Source organism: Hemitrygon akajei, chromosome 26 (genome assembly GCF_048418815.1).
Source record: "Hemitrygon akajei chromosome 26, sHemAka1.3, whole genome shotgun sequence".
In the NCBI taxonomy this organism is placed as follows: Eukaryota; Metazoa; Chordata; class Chondrichthyes; order Myliobatiformes; family Dasyatidae; genus Hemitrygon; species Hemitrygon akajei.
The window spans coordinates 14730689-14750517 of NC_133149.1; the positions used below are offsets into that span (position 1 = coordinate 14730689).

General features: G+C 41.8%; 1 protein-coding gene across 6 annotated transcripts in view; it reads left to right on the forward strand.

Annotated features, from left to right (window-relative positions):
* nfrkb (nuclear factor related to kappaB binding protein) overlaps window positions 1-19829 on the forward strand; it is a 124469-nt gene that overhangs the window by 16190 nt on the left and 88450 nt on the right. For all 6 annotated transcript variants that reach the window (XM_073029606.1, XM_073029608.1, XM_073029609.1 and 3 more), the window contains 2 exons: window positions 3360-3461; window positions 4373-4446. In XM_073029606.1, the coding sequence (XP_072885707.1) occupies window positions 3360-3461; window positions 4373-4446 (176 nt within the window). The remainder of the gene's footprint in view (window positions 1-3359; window positions 3462-4372; window positions 4447-19829) is intronic.

The window sequence follows — 19829 nt, forward strand, 5'->3', positions numbered from 1 at the left end:
CCTGTCCGACACCCCTCCCGTGGCGCTCCACCTTCACCATTCCCAACATCTTTTGCTCCCACCAGATTTACAAACTCGCTCTCTGCTCCACATTGACAAATACAGTACTGTACTTCTATCAGGTCTCCCCTTGGCATCCTTTGCTGCAAGGAAAATAGACCCAAGTTATCCAATCATTTCCCATAAGGAATATAGCAGATGTAAGAGAGAATTTAAGAAGAAAATTTGAAGGGTAGAAAGGAGCCATGAAAATCCTTGTCCTAAGACATACTGTTGGTTTATCAGGAACAAAAAGGTAAACAGGATTTTGTGTATGGAGCCTAGTGATGTGTAAGGCCCTAAATTAATACAGTCGGCCCTCCTTATCTGCGGGGGGTTGGTTCCGGGACCCCCCCACCCCCCCGCGGATGCTCAAGCCCTTTATATAAAATGGCTTAGTATTTGCATATAACCTACGCACATCCTCCCGTATACTTTAAATCATCTCTAGATTACTTATAATACCTAATACAATGGAAATGTTATGTAAATAGTTGTTATACTGTATTGTTTAGGGAATAGTGACAAGAAAAAAAGGTCTGTACACGTCCGGTACAGACGCAACCATTGTAGCTCTTCTGGGAACATTAATGCTGCCTTGGCATCAGCCGATCCCGATTCTCTCGTGATCTTTAAGTTCTTGAGGCTGTAGCGCTTTACATAGCTAGCCAGCCATCCCTTACCAGCTTTAAGCTCCTTCCTCTTGCTCACAACACAAGTAGCGAACGAACGAGGCGCGAGGTGAACAATGCTCAAACAATGAGTAATACTTTTAATCATCTCTAGATTACAGTGTAAGTAGTTGTTGCACTGTATTGTTTAGGGAATAAGGACGCTTTGGAGGAGGCTGAATAATACTAAAGTTGGGATCTGTGGAGGCTGAGGACCACTTCGGCAAACAACATGCCACTTTTCAAAAGATCTAAGATTTCTACTTTCTCGGCGAGAGATAGCACTTTACACTCCCTCTTACCCTTTGAGGAATTGCTTTGACCACTTAATTGCTTTTTAGGAGTCATTTTTTCACAGAAACAAAGTAGCGACCGAACGAGACGCGAAGTGAACAATGCTCAAACAACGAGTGCTGGAGAGAGAACTTCCGGGTTTTCCCAATCCGCGGTTGGCTGAATCCACGCATGCGGAACCTGCGGATAAGGAGGGCCAACTATACTAATAATCTGTGTTTACCAAGAAGGAGGACATGGAGGGTAGTGAGTTCAGGAAGGGGCACATGGATAATTTGGAGCATGGTATTGAAGAGATGGTCTTGGAACACAAAAGGTTGATAAATTCCCAGGGCCAGAAGAGATCTGTCCCAGAATGCAATGGGAAACAAGGGAGGAGATTGCTGCAGGTGAGGTGCCAGGAGGACAGCAAATGTTCTCCTTCATTTAAGAGGGAAGCATAAGTAACTTCAGGCTGGTCCCACTTGTAGAAAATCTTAAAGGTTACGATTTATTTTCATTTGGAAAGGTAGGGACTGATTAAAGAGAGCCAGCATGGCTTTATGTGGGGAAATCCTGCCTCACTCATTTCATTAAATTTTTTTGAGGAGATGCTAAGAAGTTTGGATCCACAGCATAGCCTGAACCAGAAGGCTGAGACACATGGGATCCAAGGTGAGCTGGCTAATTGGATCCTAAATTGGCTTGGTGATAGGAGACAGTGGATAGTGGCAAAAGGGTGTCTTTCTGATTAGAAGTCTGCTATATGGTGATGTGGCATATATATCAGTGCTGGCACCCTTGCTTCTGATGTACACTAACAACATGGGTGTGAATGGAAATGGTAGGATTACAGTACAGTGCATAGAGCAGTATAGCACAGGAACAGGCCCATTTGGCCCACATGTTGTGCTGAACTAATTAAGTTGATAATCAAATGCCAATCTAACCTAATCCCTTTTGCCTTCATGGTGTCTGTATCCCTCCATTTCCTGCACATTCTGTGCCTGGGTAAGGTACTAAGTTTGTTGATGACACAAAGGTTGGTGGTGTGGGTGGGAATTTGGGTAGATGTGCAATTGGAATGCCATGGGGAATGGGCTGACTGAGTAGGCTGATCTGGGACCACACCTTGGTCTCAGCTTCAAAATTGAGAGCTGGAGATTGAAGGTGAAGGCCAGTTTGAGGAAAGCTTTGCTTATCCCAAAGGGATTTTGGGTACGCTTGTCAGTTTTAATATATTTGAGGGAGGAAAGGGAGAAGTGGAGCAGGTTATTTTCACTGTGTGTATAGAAAATGCTGGGATCTTACCACGAGGGGGAGAATATAGATAAGAAATTTGAGGGAGGCAAATGTTAGATTCTTAACGGAGATATAGTACCAACATGATGGAGGGATAGGAGCCATTGCAGGTCCTTCTCAGGGCAGAGAAGAATAGTACTGAATAAGTACAGTCTGACCTGGTGGGGAGCCACTGGACAATGATCATCTGAGGGAGAGAAAGAGGATATAGTTGGCATTGGGGTCTGCAAGGAGAAGATGGTAGTTCCAATTTCATTAGCTGGTTTGAAAAGGATATTGGAATTATAGTTGTACATTTAAGGAAAGTAAATGGAAAATTTAAAGGAAAGGAGCAGGGAGGTAGACTAATGGGATCTCTCCTTGACAGAACCAGTTTATACCAGACTTTAAGCCTTCATCTTTGCAGCTTTATCCTGAGATTCCATGCAGATCTCGGGGAACACTCGTAGCCACGTTCTGCCAGTTTAAACACATACCCTTGCCCTCTCTCCCTTCAAAAGCAAGACTCTTTCCACACCCATAGGTTGTCTCCAATTCTTATTTTATCCAATTCTTATTTCAGCGTCAAATCTCTTACTTTGACAATTTAATGGAACCTTATTAAAGTTTTCTTCACGTTCACGTTCCCTCATACAGAATGTTGGTTGAAATATCAAAATATTCAGCGCATTAGACAAGTGTTTGTGTCTTAGATCTGCTTCATGCTGAAGTTTTCAATCATCTTCACTTGGTTGCAAAGGAACAGATTCTCATTACTTTTGCAGAACATAAAGAATGTGACACTGGCAGTTTATCAATTCGGGGGCATAATATTAGATCAGGATAGTTTTGGACAGTGATGACTGCAGTCAGCAACTCATGAGAGCTGCCAGTTGCCAGGCAACTTACTTTGAATCCCATTGATCATGTAAACAATCCTCCCACTGAAAACTCATCTGTTGTGCAAACTCGCACCGAGCATGCATTCATATTGAACAGTTTAGAAACATTGATTTATGAATTTATATCATAATAAGGTTGTAATCTAACAATGTTCTTTGGTGTATTGATATGTCACCTTTCTTTGTATTATAGACATGTGCTCCTGGTTTCCCAGTTCTCCTACACATCCCCCAAGTCCCAGCATAGCTCTGAGAGTTGTACCAACTCTCTCCACGCAGGACATGAAGACAGTCAGTAAGTACTATGTGGCATTTTGCTTCTCCCTGAGAATATCCAGTCAGTCGTGAGCTTTTGATTCAGGCGATTGTTGCACATTAATGCCTGCTGAATACGTTGATTTCTTGAAATGGGACTGTTTGAAAGTGTGAGAGAGCCAGGCTGGTCTTTGTGGTGAGTATCAGTGCAAGGTGTCAGGTGTTGCTTGAGTTTCATTTTCTGTTATTTTGTATTTTTTTAAAGACTATCCTTGGGCTCTTTTAGTGATGCGTAACTCTATACAGAGGGCAACAGTTGTGCCCAATCCCATGCAGATCCTGTGCAGTGCTGCTAACTGTCCACCCTGGAGAAGGTACAAAAGCAGCTTCAGCCCTCAGCCTTCTTTCTAGCCCAGCACTAGCCACAGCCCCGTGACATTCTCAATCAGCCCGCCAGTTATTGCCAACTATCGATGTGGACAAGCCCAGTCCCACTTGCACTCACCAAGAACCAAAACCCTCCCCACTGCCTTCCACAATTTCCACGATTCCAGCCCATCTGCAGTCTTGGCTGACCCTCACTTTCTCCATGCCTTGTGTTAAGTCATTGTATCTGTGGGCGAGGAAATGTTTGTCTGAGTGCTGAGGACGTAGTGGTATTAGGTAATTGGTCTGAATGAGATAGAGTTACTGAGTGTGTGTCATGGTGTCGTATAGCCCTTCGGCCTTTGTTGCATTGTTCCCACTGACCATTGCACTGGTCCAATATACCCACCTTCAATCTGTAGCTTTCCTTGCCTTGGCCATTTAAATACTTCAATTCTTTTGAAATGTGTGGCTCCATCGCCTCCTCAACAGTGTATTCCAAAAATGGCCATGGGCAGAGTTGGTGATGTGATTGATTGTGAAGGGCCAGGTATTGCTAAATACCATTCATTTCTAATGTTCCAGCTAAGCTTGAATTGGGCGATGAGGATTTGAAACTGATGTTAAAGAAGCACATTGAAAAGCGAAGACGCCAACCGGTAAGCTGAATTGGGGATCCTGAAAATATTCTGCCCAGTTCTGTTGGTTTTATTTAGTTGACCTTTTCCCAGATTAGGGGTATATTATGCTTTAGCAGGAACATATTATTATGTTGAGAAGGTTATTTCATTCCTGTGACAACACTATAATCCTTACTATCCAAGGGATCCCTATTTTGATCCATGGTGCGTATTGAACAAGCTGCTCAAAGTCAGGGTGGGCCAACCCAAAGAGAAAGGCACTCTTGGTCACAGATGTTTTTTTTTAAGAACTGGAATTCATTTATTATTGTCCCATGTACCAAAATTCAGTCAAAAGCTTTTCTTGCATATTGTTCATTTATGTTTGATCATTGAGAAAAAACAAAACCAGTGCAGAATAAAATGTGACAGCTACAAAGAAAATGCAGTGCAGGTAAACAGTAAGGTGTAAGATCATAAGGTAGATTGTGAGCTTAAGAGTCCAATTTCTTGTACTAGAGATCTATTTAATAGTCTTAAAATAGTTGTATAGAAACTGTCCTTGAGCCTGGTGGTACGTGTTTCAGGCTTGTATAATTTCTGCCTGATGGGAGAAGGGAGAGGAGAAGATGTTCAGAGTGGGTGAGGTCTTTGATTGTGCTGGCTGCTTTACTGAGGCCATAAGAAGTATAGACAGAGTTCATGGAGAGCAGACTGGTTTATTCTCTGTCCACAACCCTGCAGTTTTTTGGGGTCACATGCAGAACAGTTGCCATACTAAGTTGATATGCATCCAAATTGGATGCTTTCCATGCTGCATTAATGAAAATTGGTGAGGGTCGACAGGGACATAACAAATTCTTTTCGCCTTCTGACGAAGGAGACGTGTTGCTGAGCTTTCTTGGCCGGACCAGAAGAAGCTATTGGTGATGTTCACTCGAAGCTCTCAACTCTCTGAACCTGAACACCATTGACGTAGACAGGAGCACATGCACCGCCCATCTTCCTGAAAACAATGACCAGATCTTTTGTTCGGCTGATACTGGGGGAAAGGTTGTTGTCATGGCACCATGTTACTGAGCTCTCTATCTCCTTCCATTATTCTGACCCACTACAGAGGTATCATCTGCAAATTTATAGATGGAATTAGCGCAGAATATGGTGACACACTCGTAAGTGTACAGTTTTAATATACGTCGGTTATTGAATGTGATATATTCACCATCCAAAAGATGCAGAAAAAGCCTTTGATAGGATTGAGTGGAATTATCTTTTTGAGACCTTAGAAAAGTTTAATTTTGGGCCTAATTTTATTCGTTGGGTTAAATTAATCTACTTGTCTCCTACCGCTCAGGTTATTACTAACTCCCAAATTTCTAAGCCCTTTAAATTACAGCGGGGAACTAGACAAGGTTGTCCTCTTAGTCCTTTACTTTTTGCTTTAGCTATAGAACCCTTAGCAATAGCACTTCGAGAATCTAAGGACATTTCTGGTATACTAAGGGAAGGTATGTCTCATAAAATTTCATTATACGCTGATGATATTTTACTTTTTATTTCTAACACTGAAACTTCTTTACCTTTGGTTCTTTCTTTAATCTCCCAGTTTAGTTCTTTTTCAGGATATAAGCTGAACCTACATAAAAGTGAGCTATTTCCTTTAAATGACCTAATGTCATCAAATGCCAAATTTCCGTTCAAAGTTGTTACAAGTCAATTTACATATCTAGGTGTAACAATTACTAAAAACTTCAAGAATTTATTTAAAGAAAACTTAAACCCCTTATTGAATTATGTGAAAAAGACGCTTTCTAAATGGTCCCCTCTTTCTTTATCCCTAATTGGCCGAATTAATTCGATTAAAATGAAGATTCTTCCTAAATTTTTATATCTTTTTCAGGCCTTACCTATTTTTATTCCTAAGACCTACTTTGATTCTTTAGATTCAATTTTAACCTCTTATATTTGGAATAATAAACAAGCTCGTTTAAGTAAAGTTTACTTAAAAAGAAATAAAGAGATGGGTAGACTAGCCCTACCCAATTTTACGCTTTACTATTGGGCTGCCAATATAAAGAATATTACTTTCTGGTCCTATTATATTTACCGTAAAGGTTGCCCATCATGGGTCTCCTTAGAAGTTAATTCTGTAAAAAAGTTCCTCTATTGTCTCTCTTCTTGGATCATACTCTTCTTTTTCAGCAAATAAAACAACAGATAACATAATTGTAAGTGTACAGGGAGTAGAGTAGGGGGCTGAGGACACAACCTTGTGGAGCACTTGTGTTGAGAATAATGGCAGAGGTGGTACTACCTATCCTTACTGATTGCAGTCTGTTGGTCAGGATGTCGAGGATCTAGTTGCAGAGAGAGGTGTTGACGCCTTAACTTGATGTTGAGAGTAGCCAAGCCCTCCCATACCCCACACAGATCCTTGTACTCTGCTGCTGATCCCATCTGTATTTCAGCAGCCCCGTCTTTAATCAAGAGGCTAATTTCTTGTCCAAACAAGTTTTAAAATTCTTCTTCTGTTATCCTTTTGCCTGTGAATCCTAGAATCCTATTTTCTCTTAAAAATACTTTCCTCCACTTCCTTCTAATCATTCCATAATTAGTGACATATTTTCTTAAATGATTACTTTCTCTAAGCCTCATAATTTAAACAGTTTAATTAAATTTCCCTCACTCCCCTGTTTTAAAGAAAACAATCCCAACTCAGCCATTCTTGTATCCTCAAGTCCTAACAAAATGCTGCAACCCTCAGTTGCTTCCTTCCTGTGGTGCGGTGAGCAGCATTTGAACTGGCTCCTCATGTTTCCTTTATTTCAGATGAGCCTCTGTAATATTGTATTCTATGCAATAACTAATAAAAGAAAGTATCCCTTATGCTAAGCCACCTTTGGAATCATAGAATCATAAATGGAGGCTGTACAGCCCTCCACCAAAGTGTCTTTTTAGCTTTAACCTAGCCTTTTCCTCCATGGCTTTGCAAAATTTCCTCCACTGTCTATGTATCTAGTTGCCTCTTGAAACTTGCAATGCATTCCACCTTTAACACATCAGCAGATATTGCATCCAGATTCTAGCCACATGCTGTGCTTTTTAAAAAAAGTCTTGTGCATGTCACTCTGAATTCTCATCACCTTCAGTTTATTTTGCGACCTTGACCCCTCTACCAATTGAAACTACAATTACCATCGTCCCATTTTTTTGATATATATATTCTCCATCATATCTCCCTTGGTATTCCCTGAAGGAAACAGTCCTAACCTCTCAATCTATCTCTGTAGTCCCTCATCCTAAGAACACTTCTCATATATTTACCTGTTCTGCTACCTTCGTGTTTATGTTCCTTCTTCTGCTCTGAGCTTACCAGTATGCTTATTGTGCATTCCCTTATCTTCATCATATATTCTTGTTGCATTAATTCAGAATTTCCCCTACTGACTTGTGCATTAATACCTTCCCACAGACCAATTTCTTACTACTTGCCTTAAAGCTAATTTTTACATCAATTACAAATTAATCATGCCCCTTACTTTGTAAGTACAGGTTTCCCCCGTTATTTGAAGGTAGAGCGTTCCTATGAAATGGTTCATAAGCTGGAATGTTGTAAAGTGAAGAAACAATTACCATTTATTAATGTGGGAAAAATTTGTGAGCATTCCCAGACCCAAAAAATAACCTACAAGATCATGCCAAATAACACATAAAACCTAAAATAACAGTAATATATAGTAAAAGCAGGAATGATATGATAAATACACAGCCTATATAAAGTAGAAATACTTTTCTGCAATCATTGCAGCACTGTCTAGCGTAGCAAAAATCTCACTATGTAGCGGAAGCAGTCTCACTGGAAGCACTCTCTCCAGTAACCTTTAAGCTATGAAGCTGCCAAATTATACCAAATAATATATAAAAATACACAGCCTATATGAAGTAGAAATAATGTATGTACAGTGTAGTTTCACTTACCGGAATCGGGAAGACAGTGAGCACACTAATGATGGTGTGTTAGGCTGAGTCGTCGGAGGTTGGGGTGCTCAGCAATTTTTTCCAATAAATTGCAGTTTCATCACAGTTAAACACTTGCTTATACGAATAACCACCTTCTGTAATTATTTTCTTCAGTTCTGTTGGGAACTTTTCGACAGCTTCAGTATCAGCCGAAGCATTCTCTCCAGTAAACGTTAAACTGTGAAGCTGCCCTCGCCTCGGAAACTGATCAAACCACCCATGACTGCCTTTAAATTCCACTTTTGCAACACTTACATCACTATGTCCAGTGCTTTCTGTTTCAGCTTATTAAAAAGACTGACTGATTTTTTCTTAAGTATAAGATAACGGAACACCACGCTTTGTACACCCATCAATCCACTCAAGCAATAGACTTTCCATTTTATCCATTATTGGATGCCGACTAAGAGAGACCACTTTGCTATGAGCAGAACCAACAGTAACATAGGCAGCTTTCAAGATTCTTTCTATCTGCGTATAAACAGTGTGAATGGCGGACGCAGGCAAGTTCAACGCGTGGACAGTGTCCTTACTTCATTTGCCACGATCGAAACGCTTAATTATGTCTAGTTTTACGCTGTGTAACACCCTTTCGAGCTCTTTTAGGCTTTTCCGATACCTTAGAACTCATCTTGCTAACGGATGCACAAAATAAATCGACATAAAGCACAGATGCTCACAGGCACATGTTTAAGCAATGCCGGCTAGAATGCAGTTCCGGGGGAGGAGCTTGGCTGCTCGGCATGCGCGATGCCCTTTTTTCGTAACAGTGAAAACACTCTTTGGTTAGCGAAAGCAGGGTACTAATGTAGGTCTTTCGTAACAGCGAGGTGTCATAAAGCGAACGTTCAGAAAAACAGATGATAGTTATTAAACACTATCATCTTTTATGGACTGAATAAATATCAGTGACAGGATTATTTTATTCATTTGACTTACATGTACACTCAGTGGTCATTTTATTTGGTACATTGTCTTCTGCTGTAGCCCATCCATTTCAAGGTTTGATATGTTGTGTGTTCATAAATGTTCTTCTGCACACCACTGTTGTTATTTGAGATGCTGTCACCTTCCTATCAGCTTGAACCAGTCTGGTCATTCTCCTCTGACCTTTTTTTTTTATCAACAAGCTACTTTTACCCACAAACTGCTGCTGGCTAGATATTTTTGTTTCTTGCACCATTTTCTCTTAACTCTAGAGATTGTTGTGTGTGAAAATTCTAGGGGATCTACAGTTTCTGAGATACTTAAATCTCCCCATCTGGCACCAGCAGTCATTTCACAGTCAAAGTCACTTAGATTACATTTCTTTCCCATTCTGATGTTTGGTCTGAACAACAACTGAACCTCTTGACCATGTCTACATGCTTTTATGCATTGAGTTGCTGCCACATGATTGGCTGATTAGGTATTTGCGTTAATGAGCAGGTGTACCTAATAAAGTGGCCACTGAGTGTAGATTGCAGAAATAGAAACTTTCATGGAGGTGCACAGTAACCTACTACTGTCACCTTAATAAACTGCCCTCCTTAGGGATTGACAATGATTTTCTTTAGTAGGACTTGCTAAAACCATGTAGAATGTGTTTATGCCCTACCCTTATCAATCCTTTGTAGTATGCCCTGAAAAATTCAGTGATTAGTCAAACATATCTTTCCCTTAACATGCTGATTTGTCTTCCAATAATTTGTATTTTTCTAAATGGCAAATTATTTTGACCTTCAGAATCTTCTTCACTAATTTTGCGTATTCTTTATATTACGCTGAATGCTCAGTTGTTTCTCATTCTATCCATTTCTCATTTTTTAAAAACTATAACGATAGCATTGTTCCTGTTCTCAGGCACCATGTCTTTGGCTAAAGAGATTTGGAAAATAATGATCAGTGTGTCCACCATTTCCTCCCTTGTATATTTAAAAAGTTTCTTTTAATCTCAAGCTAATGATCTCATCCAGTATCTATCTCACAGTCCTCTTTCATTTATACACTGTATGTACTTTGCCCCTCATTTATTAAAACAGGAAAAGTAGTCATTCAGAGACAACACGTTTTGTATCTACACGTGGATCTCATCTGTTGAAGCAATGGGTATTAGTTGCATACAAGAGAAAATCTGCAGATGCTGGAAATCCGAACAACACACACTGTGTGGTAGTAGTTGCATGTATTCTATCTGCATGCTGCTAATTTGTTTAATAGTTTGTTGTTTTAGCTTTGTCTTCATTCTTTCTTTATATTTGTATTTTTTGGTGTTATATTTAGTCTGCTTATGAAGCCCAATGTAAAATTCAGATTCCCACTATAACGTACTCAGAATTTACTGAAGTAATCTGGAGGGCAGATCACAGGAGTAAGTGATCAGCACTTTGTGCACAACACATCATACACAGGCTCATTCTCTTCCTTTGCTTTGTTCAGAGTAGGCTTAAATGGGGACATAGCTAGTAGAGTTCCTACCTTGCAGTTGAAGTGACCTGGTCCAATCCTGATCTCACTGCTGTCTGTGGAGTTTGCACATTCTTCTTATAACCACATAAGTTTCCTTCAACTGCTCCAGTTTTCTTTTACAACCCATTGATATACAGGCCAGTGGGTGAATTGGCTGCTGTAAATTGTCCAGAGTGTGTGTAGAATTTAGGGGGAGTTATTGGGTGGGTAGAAAAAAAAACTGGGCTTAATGTAAGGTTGGCCTGATAGGCTATGCTGTGTTACTGACTGATTCTGAGAAAGATGAGATCACTGGACTGCAAAACCTCACTGGCTTCTCTAAAATAGTAGAAGCAGTGTCATTGAGGTATCTGGAATGCACTTTTCCATAAAATGAACTGTTCTATTTGGCCTTCTCTTGGGTGTGAAGGAACAAATTACAATCACTGAGTAATCTTATTCCTCATAGCTCATCCCCAAGATCAAGGGTGACTCTTTCAAACTTTAGCTTTGTGGATTCTTTGCTGACTGAAGAAGTCGGTGTGGGAATCACGGACTCCACATATAGTGCCTGATTGGGTGGTGACTATCCAAATCAGTCCTAGTCCAGTCAAATGATGGTAAATCCTATCCTTCAGAATCCTCTCCCACAACTGATGTCAGACTCACTGGCCTGTAGATCCCTGACATGTCTTTTTGGCTTTTTAAAATTACGGTACAACATTAGCCATCCTCCAGTCCTCTAGAACTCCACCAGTACTAACGATGAAGCAAATAACCCTGCCAGGACCACTGCAGGTTCTTCATGGGCTTCTGACAATTGTTGAGGTTGCATTTCATCAGGCCCTGGGGATGTTTTAAGACTGCCAATAACACTGGACAACAAATTTTTTCAAAAGTGTTGCTTCCTCAGAATTTTTTTTTGTTTATGATAGACTGCTCGAAGATGAACACAAATATAATTTCAGACTACTTGTATCACGTAGGAATTTGGAGAAACAACAAATTAACTTTTATTGAATATGATATGTTTATTGCATAATGGTGCTGATGCTTTGCAATAGTTCAGCTAAGTTAAAAATATTTTGTTAATGATTTTCATTTGTACTCAGTGTCTGAGGCTTCTCGCTTAAGTGTCCAACAATAATTCGCCAGCATTGATGGATTCTAGTTGCCCTGATATCTTTCCTCCATGACCACAATGTCCTGGTGAAACCTTTCTCCATGCTCTTCACTAACAACACCAAGATTTGCAGGGAAGAAGTCTAAATGGGAATGCAGAATATGAATCTTTAGTGACATGTTGCATTTCATGGTTTTATATGCTTGAAGCATGCTTTCAACCAGCTGCATGTAGTTTGGTGGTCTGTAGATGCCGAGAAAAATTTCAACAACTTCCTTGAATGCCTTCCATGTGATTTTCTCCAGTCCCACCAGAAATTCTTCAAATTGCCTGTCATTGATGACCTGTTTGATTTGTGGACCAACAAAAATGCTTTCCTTAATCTTGGCATCAGTTATTCTGGGAAGCATCTGTCTCAAATTTCAAAATCCCTCATTGAAATTTTTGTGTCTGGTGATAGCAAATTCCATCCTTACAGTCCTGAACCCAATAATTATTACTAAAACCTGTCCTGCCATGCAGTAGCCACACCGCCTAAGCATGCCCAAGCATGCCTGGACAACATAGGAAACTTTCCAGCTTACATTGTAGGCAACATTTTAATTGATTTGAATTATGAATTGAAATAATAAACATAAGTGATTTCAAAAAATGGGGCATGATAGGGAAATTTCATGGTGATTTTCATGATCAGTAGACGAAAATTCAAAAGATACACCTGAAGGTATTCAGGAAGCAATATCTTTGTTGTCCAGTGTAATTGGTATATGGTCTAAGACATCACACTTCATTTCCCTCAGTTCTTTCTCTCCCCGATCTTATCCACATAAAGACGAGTGAGAAATATTCATCAAAAATCTCACTCATCTTCTGTGGCTCCACACGTAGACAATCATGCTGATCATAAGGAACCCTGTTCCCTCCGTTACCTGGAGGTAGCCTCCAACCTGATGATATGAGCATTGATTTCTCTAACTTCCATTAATGCCCCTCCTCTCCTCCTTACCCCATCCCTAATTTTTAATTTTCAATTTTTTTCTCTCTCTCTCCCTCTCACAATAGCTCCTTGCCTGTTCTCCATCTTCCTCTGGTGCTCCCCTCCCCCTTTCTTCCTTCCAAGGCCTTCCATCCTATGATACTCCCCCTCCTCCAGCCTTGTATCCCTTTTGCCAATCGACTTCCCAGTTCTTAGCTTCATCCCTCCCCCTCCTGTCTTCTCCTATCATTTCAGGTCTCCCCCTCCCCCTCCCACTTTAAAATCTCTTACTATCTCTTTCTTCCATTAGTCCGGATGAAGGGTCTCGGCCCGAAACGTCGACTGTACTTCTCCCTATAGATGCTGCCTGGCCTGCTGTGTTTCACCAGCATTTTGTGTGTGTTGCTCTCCCTTACCACTATTTTTACTCCGAATATACTTGTAGAATCTCTTAGGATTCTCCTGAATTTAGCCTCCTAAATCCATCACATGTCCTCTTTTCGCCCTCTGATTTTCCTCTTTCCTCCTACACTTCTTATTGGTTCAAGGGATTCACCCAATCCCAAATGCCTAAATTTAATATAAGGCTTCTTTTCCCTGACCAGAGTCTCAATCTCTATTGGGCTTATTGGGCAATATCTCATGAGGCAACAACTCAAAGGTTATCTGGCCTATATATTTCTATTTCTGTGGCACAGGGAGTAATCCAGAGAGCAATACCCTCAAGGACCTATTTTTTTAAACCTACTTCCTCTCTCCCTGTACTCACACGATGTTGAGACTGGAGCAGACTCGATGGGCTGAATAGTCTAATTCTGCTCCTGTGTCTTATAGTCTTTTGTGTCATGGACAGGGCCTCATTCCTTTTTCTACCGAAGTCATTGGTACCGATGTGTGTATAGATCTACAGCTGCTTCCCCTCCTCTTGAGAATGTTCTGCAACCACTCAAAATGTGATGGGATTTGAACTTCGCTCTCTGGATTGCTAGTCAAGCACTCTGTACTCCACCATCCCACCCAGATCTTTGGAGCTTGTAGCATTTGTTGGAACTGGTGCACTTGCTGTTGCACTTCAGATCACAGGATATTTTCTGTGGTACTAGACTTGCATGAGGTCTTTTTAAAATTTCAGTTCATTTAGTTACTTGAATTTAAATTCTGTGCTTGCCAGAGTGGGGTGTTTAAACTCATGTACCTTGGGTAATTAGTCTAGTCTCAGTGCCATTCTTGCATTATTTTCATGCAATTGCATCCTTGATGTTCAACCAAACAAACCTCCATGGCATTCGTAAAAACTTGTGAAACAAGAAATTGATTATAACAATCAAGAGCAGGGGCATGGGTGTGAAGCCTGGTTCAAGGTGATTGTGATTTCAGTCACATTCTAATCCAACTCCAATATCCTTCAATGTCCAAAAATCTATTGATCTCAGCCTTGAATATACTCAATCACCGGCATATGTCATGAAATTAGAAATTTTTCTCTTGAAGACTTGTAGATACTCAGATATTGAGTTAATTTATAACAGAAGTCAATAGATTTCTGGATAGTAAGGGAACAGAGAGATATGGTAAAAATGCAGGAAAAAGGTGCTGAAGTCAAAGGTTAGCCATGATCTTGGTGAATGGTGGTGCAAGCTCGAAGTTCTGACTTCCTATGTTATGACCTGCATGGCAGAGCCCATGCCCAGGGAGAATCACGTTGTATGCAATGTGCTCCAAGCTACTTGAACTCTAGGGCATGATTTCTGAACTTGAGATGCAGCTGGAGTCACTATAGAAGACATGAGATATTTGTGGATGGGACATTTGGTCACCTGCAGCCTGAGAGTTGTGCTGTTTATGCTGTTTATACCCCTTTGAAAAGAGAATTCTGAAGATTTGCAACCCTGTAACTAAGTAAATTTCATCTCATCTATAGTGAGATTGGAAATTACAAATGCCTTATACTGAGACTATATCGCCTTGTTTTAGTCTCCTCAGCCAAAGGAAACAGCTTCTCTCACACCTACTGTATACTGTTAACCTCTCACAGAATTTTTCAGATCTTAGATTGCCAGGTTGTCCTTAACTTCTATAGACTTCAGTGAGCATCAGCCCAACACAGTAAATTCCCAAGGGCAATCCCCTCAAACCTGGAATCAATGTGATCATTGATCACATTGATCATCAATATGAGTACACCTTCTCCAGGTGTGTTCTCAGCAAACTCCAGAGCAGCTGTAACAGGACTTGCTCATTTCTGTAAATAACTTCTCTTCTGTGCCAATACCTAACCAGCTAAAATAAAGGTCTCTATCCTCTGTAAAGTTTTCCTTCTGTATTGCTTGCCATGTGTCAAGGATAAGGGGCCCAAAACTGCTTTCAATACTCCAAGTGAGGCCTCACCAGTGCTTTATAAAGCCTCAACATTACATCCTTGCTTTTATATTCTAGTCCTCTTGAAATGACTGCTAACATTGCATTTGCCTTCCTCACCACAGACTCAACCTGCAAATTAACCTTAAGGGAATCCTGCACAAAGACTCCCGAGTCCCTTTGCATCTTAGTTTTTTGTATTTTCTCTCCAGTTAGAAAATAGTCAAAGCTTTCATTCTTTCTACAAAAGTGCATAACCACAAACTTCCTGACACTGTATTCCAACTGCCACTTTGCCCATTCTCCTAATCAGTCCAAGTCCTTCTGTAGCCTCTCTACTTCCACAAAGCTACCTGCAACTCCATCATATTGTCTGCAAACTTTGCAACAAAGCCATCAATTCCATCATCCAAATCATTGACATATAGCATGAAAAGAATCAGTCCCAAACAGACCCTTGTGGAACACCACTCGTCACCGGCAGCCAACCAGAAAAGGCTCCCTTTATTCCCACTCTTTGCCTCCTGTCAATCAGCCACTGCTTTATCCATGCTAGAATCTTTCCTGTAATACCATGGGCTCATAGCTTGTTAAGCAGCCTCATGTGTCAAAGGCCTTCTGAAAATCAAAGGTCACAACATCAACTGATTCTTCTTTGTCTATCCTACTTGTTATTTCTTAAAAGAATTCCAGCAAATCTGTCAGGCAAGATTTTCCCTTGAGGAAACCATGCTGACTACGGCTTATTTTATCATGTATCCCCAAGTACCCTGACACCTCATCCTTAATAATTGACTCCAATGTCTTCCCAACCACTGAAGCCAGACTAACTGGCCTATAGGTTCCTTTCTTTTGTCTCTCTCCCTTCTTGAAGAGTGGAGTGACAGCCTTCTGGAACCATTCCAGAATCTAGTGATTCTTGAAAAATCATTACTAATGCCGCCATAATCGCTTCAGCAAGGTTCTTTCAGAACCTTGGGGTGTACACTATCTGGTCCATGTGATTTATCTACTTTCAGACCTTTCAGTTTCCCAAGAACCTTCTCTGTAGTAATGGTAACTTCACTCACTTCATGACCCCGGCACCTGGAACTTCCACCATACTGTTAGGTCACACGGGGACGTGGAGACTGGACCCAAATGCAAGACGCAGGCACTGAAGTACCAGGGGCAGGACAGGAACAACTAAAGGATAGAACAAGATGGGGAGACCGTGGCATGCAACGGTGATCCAGGGGTGCAGAGAGTTCTTGGCGAAGGCCGGACCCTGGAGTTCATGGCGAAGGCAGGACCCTGGCTAGCCTAAAGGATGGGTCTATGGGACAAGGAATGCTGGGAGGATAGACCCCTGGGTGGGCTGCATATCTTCTGGGCAGGGCTCAGCCTCCCGGGCAGGAACACAGGGGCCTGGGCAGGTCGTGGGGCACCACCCGTCGGAAGCAAGGGGTAGGAAAGGGTCGGAGTCCTCAGGGCGGACCGCATAGCTCCTGGGCAGGGCTGCCTCCCAGGCAGGAACACAAGGGCCTGGGCAAGACGCGGAGCACCTGGACAGGTTGCGAGGCACAACCTGTCAGAAGAGAGGGGTAGGAAAGGGTTAGAGTCCCCCCGCTGGGCAATGGCAGTCCAGCCTGCTTACCCGATGGAGGCAAGGGATCGAAAGGGAGCTCAGTCCAGGGTGACTACAAGAACGGACTTACAGAACTAGATGATTAACAGTGGATACTCCAAGCCAGGGTCGAAATGGGATAGCCAGGCGAACGGCACAAACAAGGCAAACTGGACAGAACAGCAGGTACAAGACAAACAGAGGAACAGGACAACCCCACAACTAGACTCAGTCCCAGAGCCCCTATATATATACCTGCCAGCCGATAGGTCTCAGGTGCACCTCCTTAAGCCAAGATGATCCTATTTGGGTTTAAGGGTGAAAGGAGGGACGGCTACAAGACCCGGAGTCCGTGGACCACCGGATCAAGACCCCGAAAGTGGGCTCCGGACCGGACCATAACATGTTAGTGTCTTCCACAGTGAAGACTGTTGCAAAATTTCAGTTCGTCAGCCATTTCCTTGTCCCCCATTGCTATCTCACCAGCATTGTTTTCCGGTGGTCCAATATCCACTCTTGCCTGTCTTTTACTCGTAATGTATCCGAAGAAACTTTTGGTATCTGTTTTAATATTATTGGCTAGCTTATTTTCGTATTCCATCTTTACCTTAGTTACTTTTTAATTGCCTTCTGTTGGGTTTTAAAAGCTTACCACTAATTTTTACTGTGACATGTGCCCTCTCTTTGGCTTTTATGTTGGCTTTGACTTCTCTTGTTCACCCATGGTTGTGTCATATTGACTTTAGAATACTTCTTCCACTTTGGGACATACATAGCCTGTGCTTTCTGAATTGCTTACAGAAATCCCAGTCATTGCTGCTGTGCCATCATCCCTGGCAGTGTTCTTTTCCAATTCATTCTGGCCAACTCTTCTCTCGTGCCTCTGCAATTCCCTTTACTCCACTGTAATACTGATATATCTGACTTTAGCTTGTCCTCAAATTTTAAGGTGAATTTGATCATATTATGATCACTTGTCCCAAAGGATTCTTTTTACCTTGAGCTCTCTAATCAATTCCGGTTAATTGCACAGCACCCAATCCAGAATTGCAGATTCCCCCAGTGGGCTCAACTATGAGCTGCTTTAAAACTCATCTCATAAGCACTCTAGAAATTCCCTGTCCTGGAATCCAGCACCAACCTGATTTTCCCAGTCTACATGCATATTGAAATCCCCATAACCATTGTAACATTGCCCTTTTGACATGCATTTTCTATCTCCCATTGTAATTTGTAGATTACATCCTTACTGCTGTTTGGGGGTGTGTATTTAACTTCCATGAGGTTCATTTTACCCTTCCAGTTCCTTAGCTCTAACCACAATGATTTAACACCTTCCAACCCTATGTCACCTCTTTCTAATGGTTTGATTTTATTTTTTACCAATAGAGCAAAAAGAGAAAAAAAAGGTAGTGAAGTAGTGTTCTTGGGTCAGCATCCATTTGGAAATCTGATGACAGAAGGATAAGAAGCTATTCTTGAATCATTGAGTGTGTGCTTTCAGGCTACTCTCTGATGGTAGCAATTCTGGGTGGTGGGGGTCCTCAATGATGGATGCTGCCTTTTTGAGGCAGATGGACGCTAATGAGTCTAGTGCCCATGATGGTGCTGACTGAGTTCACAACTTTCTGTAGTATATTTTGATCCTGGGCAGTGTTCCCGTCCTGCACCAGACGGTGATGCAACCAGTTAGAATGCTCTCATCGGTACATCTGTAGAAATTTGCGAGTGTCTTTGGTGACATACCAAATCTCCTCAAACTCCTAATGAAACATAGCCCCTGTTGTGCCTTCTTTGTAATTGTATCGATACGGGAGGCCCAGGATCGATCCTCACAGATGTTGACATCCGGGAAGTTACCAGGGAAGATGATGAAGGCAAGGCAGTGGATATTGTCTACATGGACTTCAGCAAGGTCCTGAGAAGGTCCTGCATGGGAGGTTGGTCAAGAAGGTTCAGTTACTTGGCATTTAAGATGAGGTAGTAAATTGGATTAGCCTTTGGCTTTGTGGGAGAAGCTAGAGATTTGTAGATGGTTGCCTCTGTGACTGGAGGCCTGTGACTAGTGGTGTGCCACATGGATTGGTGTTGGGTCTGCTGTCAGTGATCTGGGTGATAATGTGGTTAACTGGATCAGCAAATTTATGGATGACACCAAGACTGGGGCTGTCGTAGACAGGGAAGATTATCAAAGCTTGCAGTGGGATCTAAACCGGCTGAGAAATGGCAGGTGGAGTTTAATGCAGACTAGTGTCAGGTGTTGCACTTTGGTAGGACCAAACAAGGTAGGTTTTACACAGTGAGCAGTCGGGCACTGTGGTGTGTGGTAGAACAATGAGATCTGGGAATACAGGCCCATAATTCATTGAAGGTGGCGTCACAGGTAGATAGGATCGTGAAAAAAGCTTATGGCACATTGGCCTTCATAAATCAATAAAGACACAGATTTACAGTACCCCAAAGACTACTCGTTCACCCAGTAATTCGACTTACCACATGCTCTCTCTCTCTCCCTAATAAGGGATAAAGAGGTGTGCTCGTTTCATAGCGAGAGGGGAAACATAACAATCATCTCGCCAATTTACAATGTTAAAAGTCTGTTGCATTGCTTCTTCTGAGCTCTGTGCCTAAAGAACTCAGGTCACACAGCTAGCAGCCAGTTCACTGCTTACGATCTTCCATCTCCCACGAGGTACCAGGCGGCGGCATTGACCTCGAGTCTGCTCGCCTCCAAAACCACGAAAACCCGCACTCTGAAGGCATGCTGGTCCTCTAGGCTGCGTCCTTGGCATATCGAGTAGCAACTAGTTGTGTGACCCCCCCTAGAGCAGGTCCCATTCCCGCAAATAACCGAAGTCAGTGTGTAACTCCAAATCAGGGTCTTCAAAAAAAAACCCTGAAAAGGAAAAAAG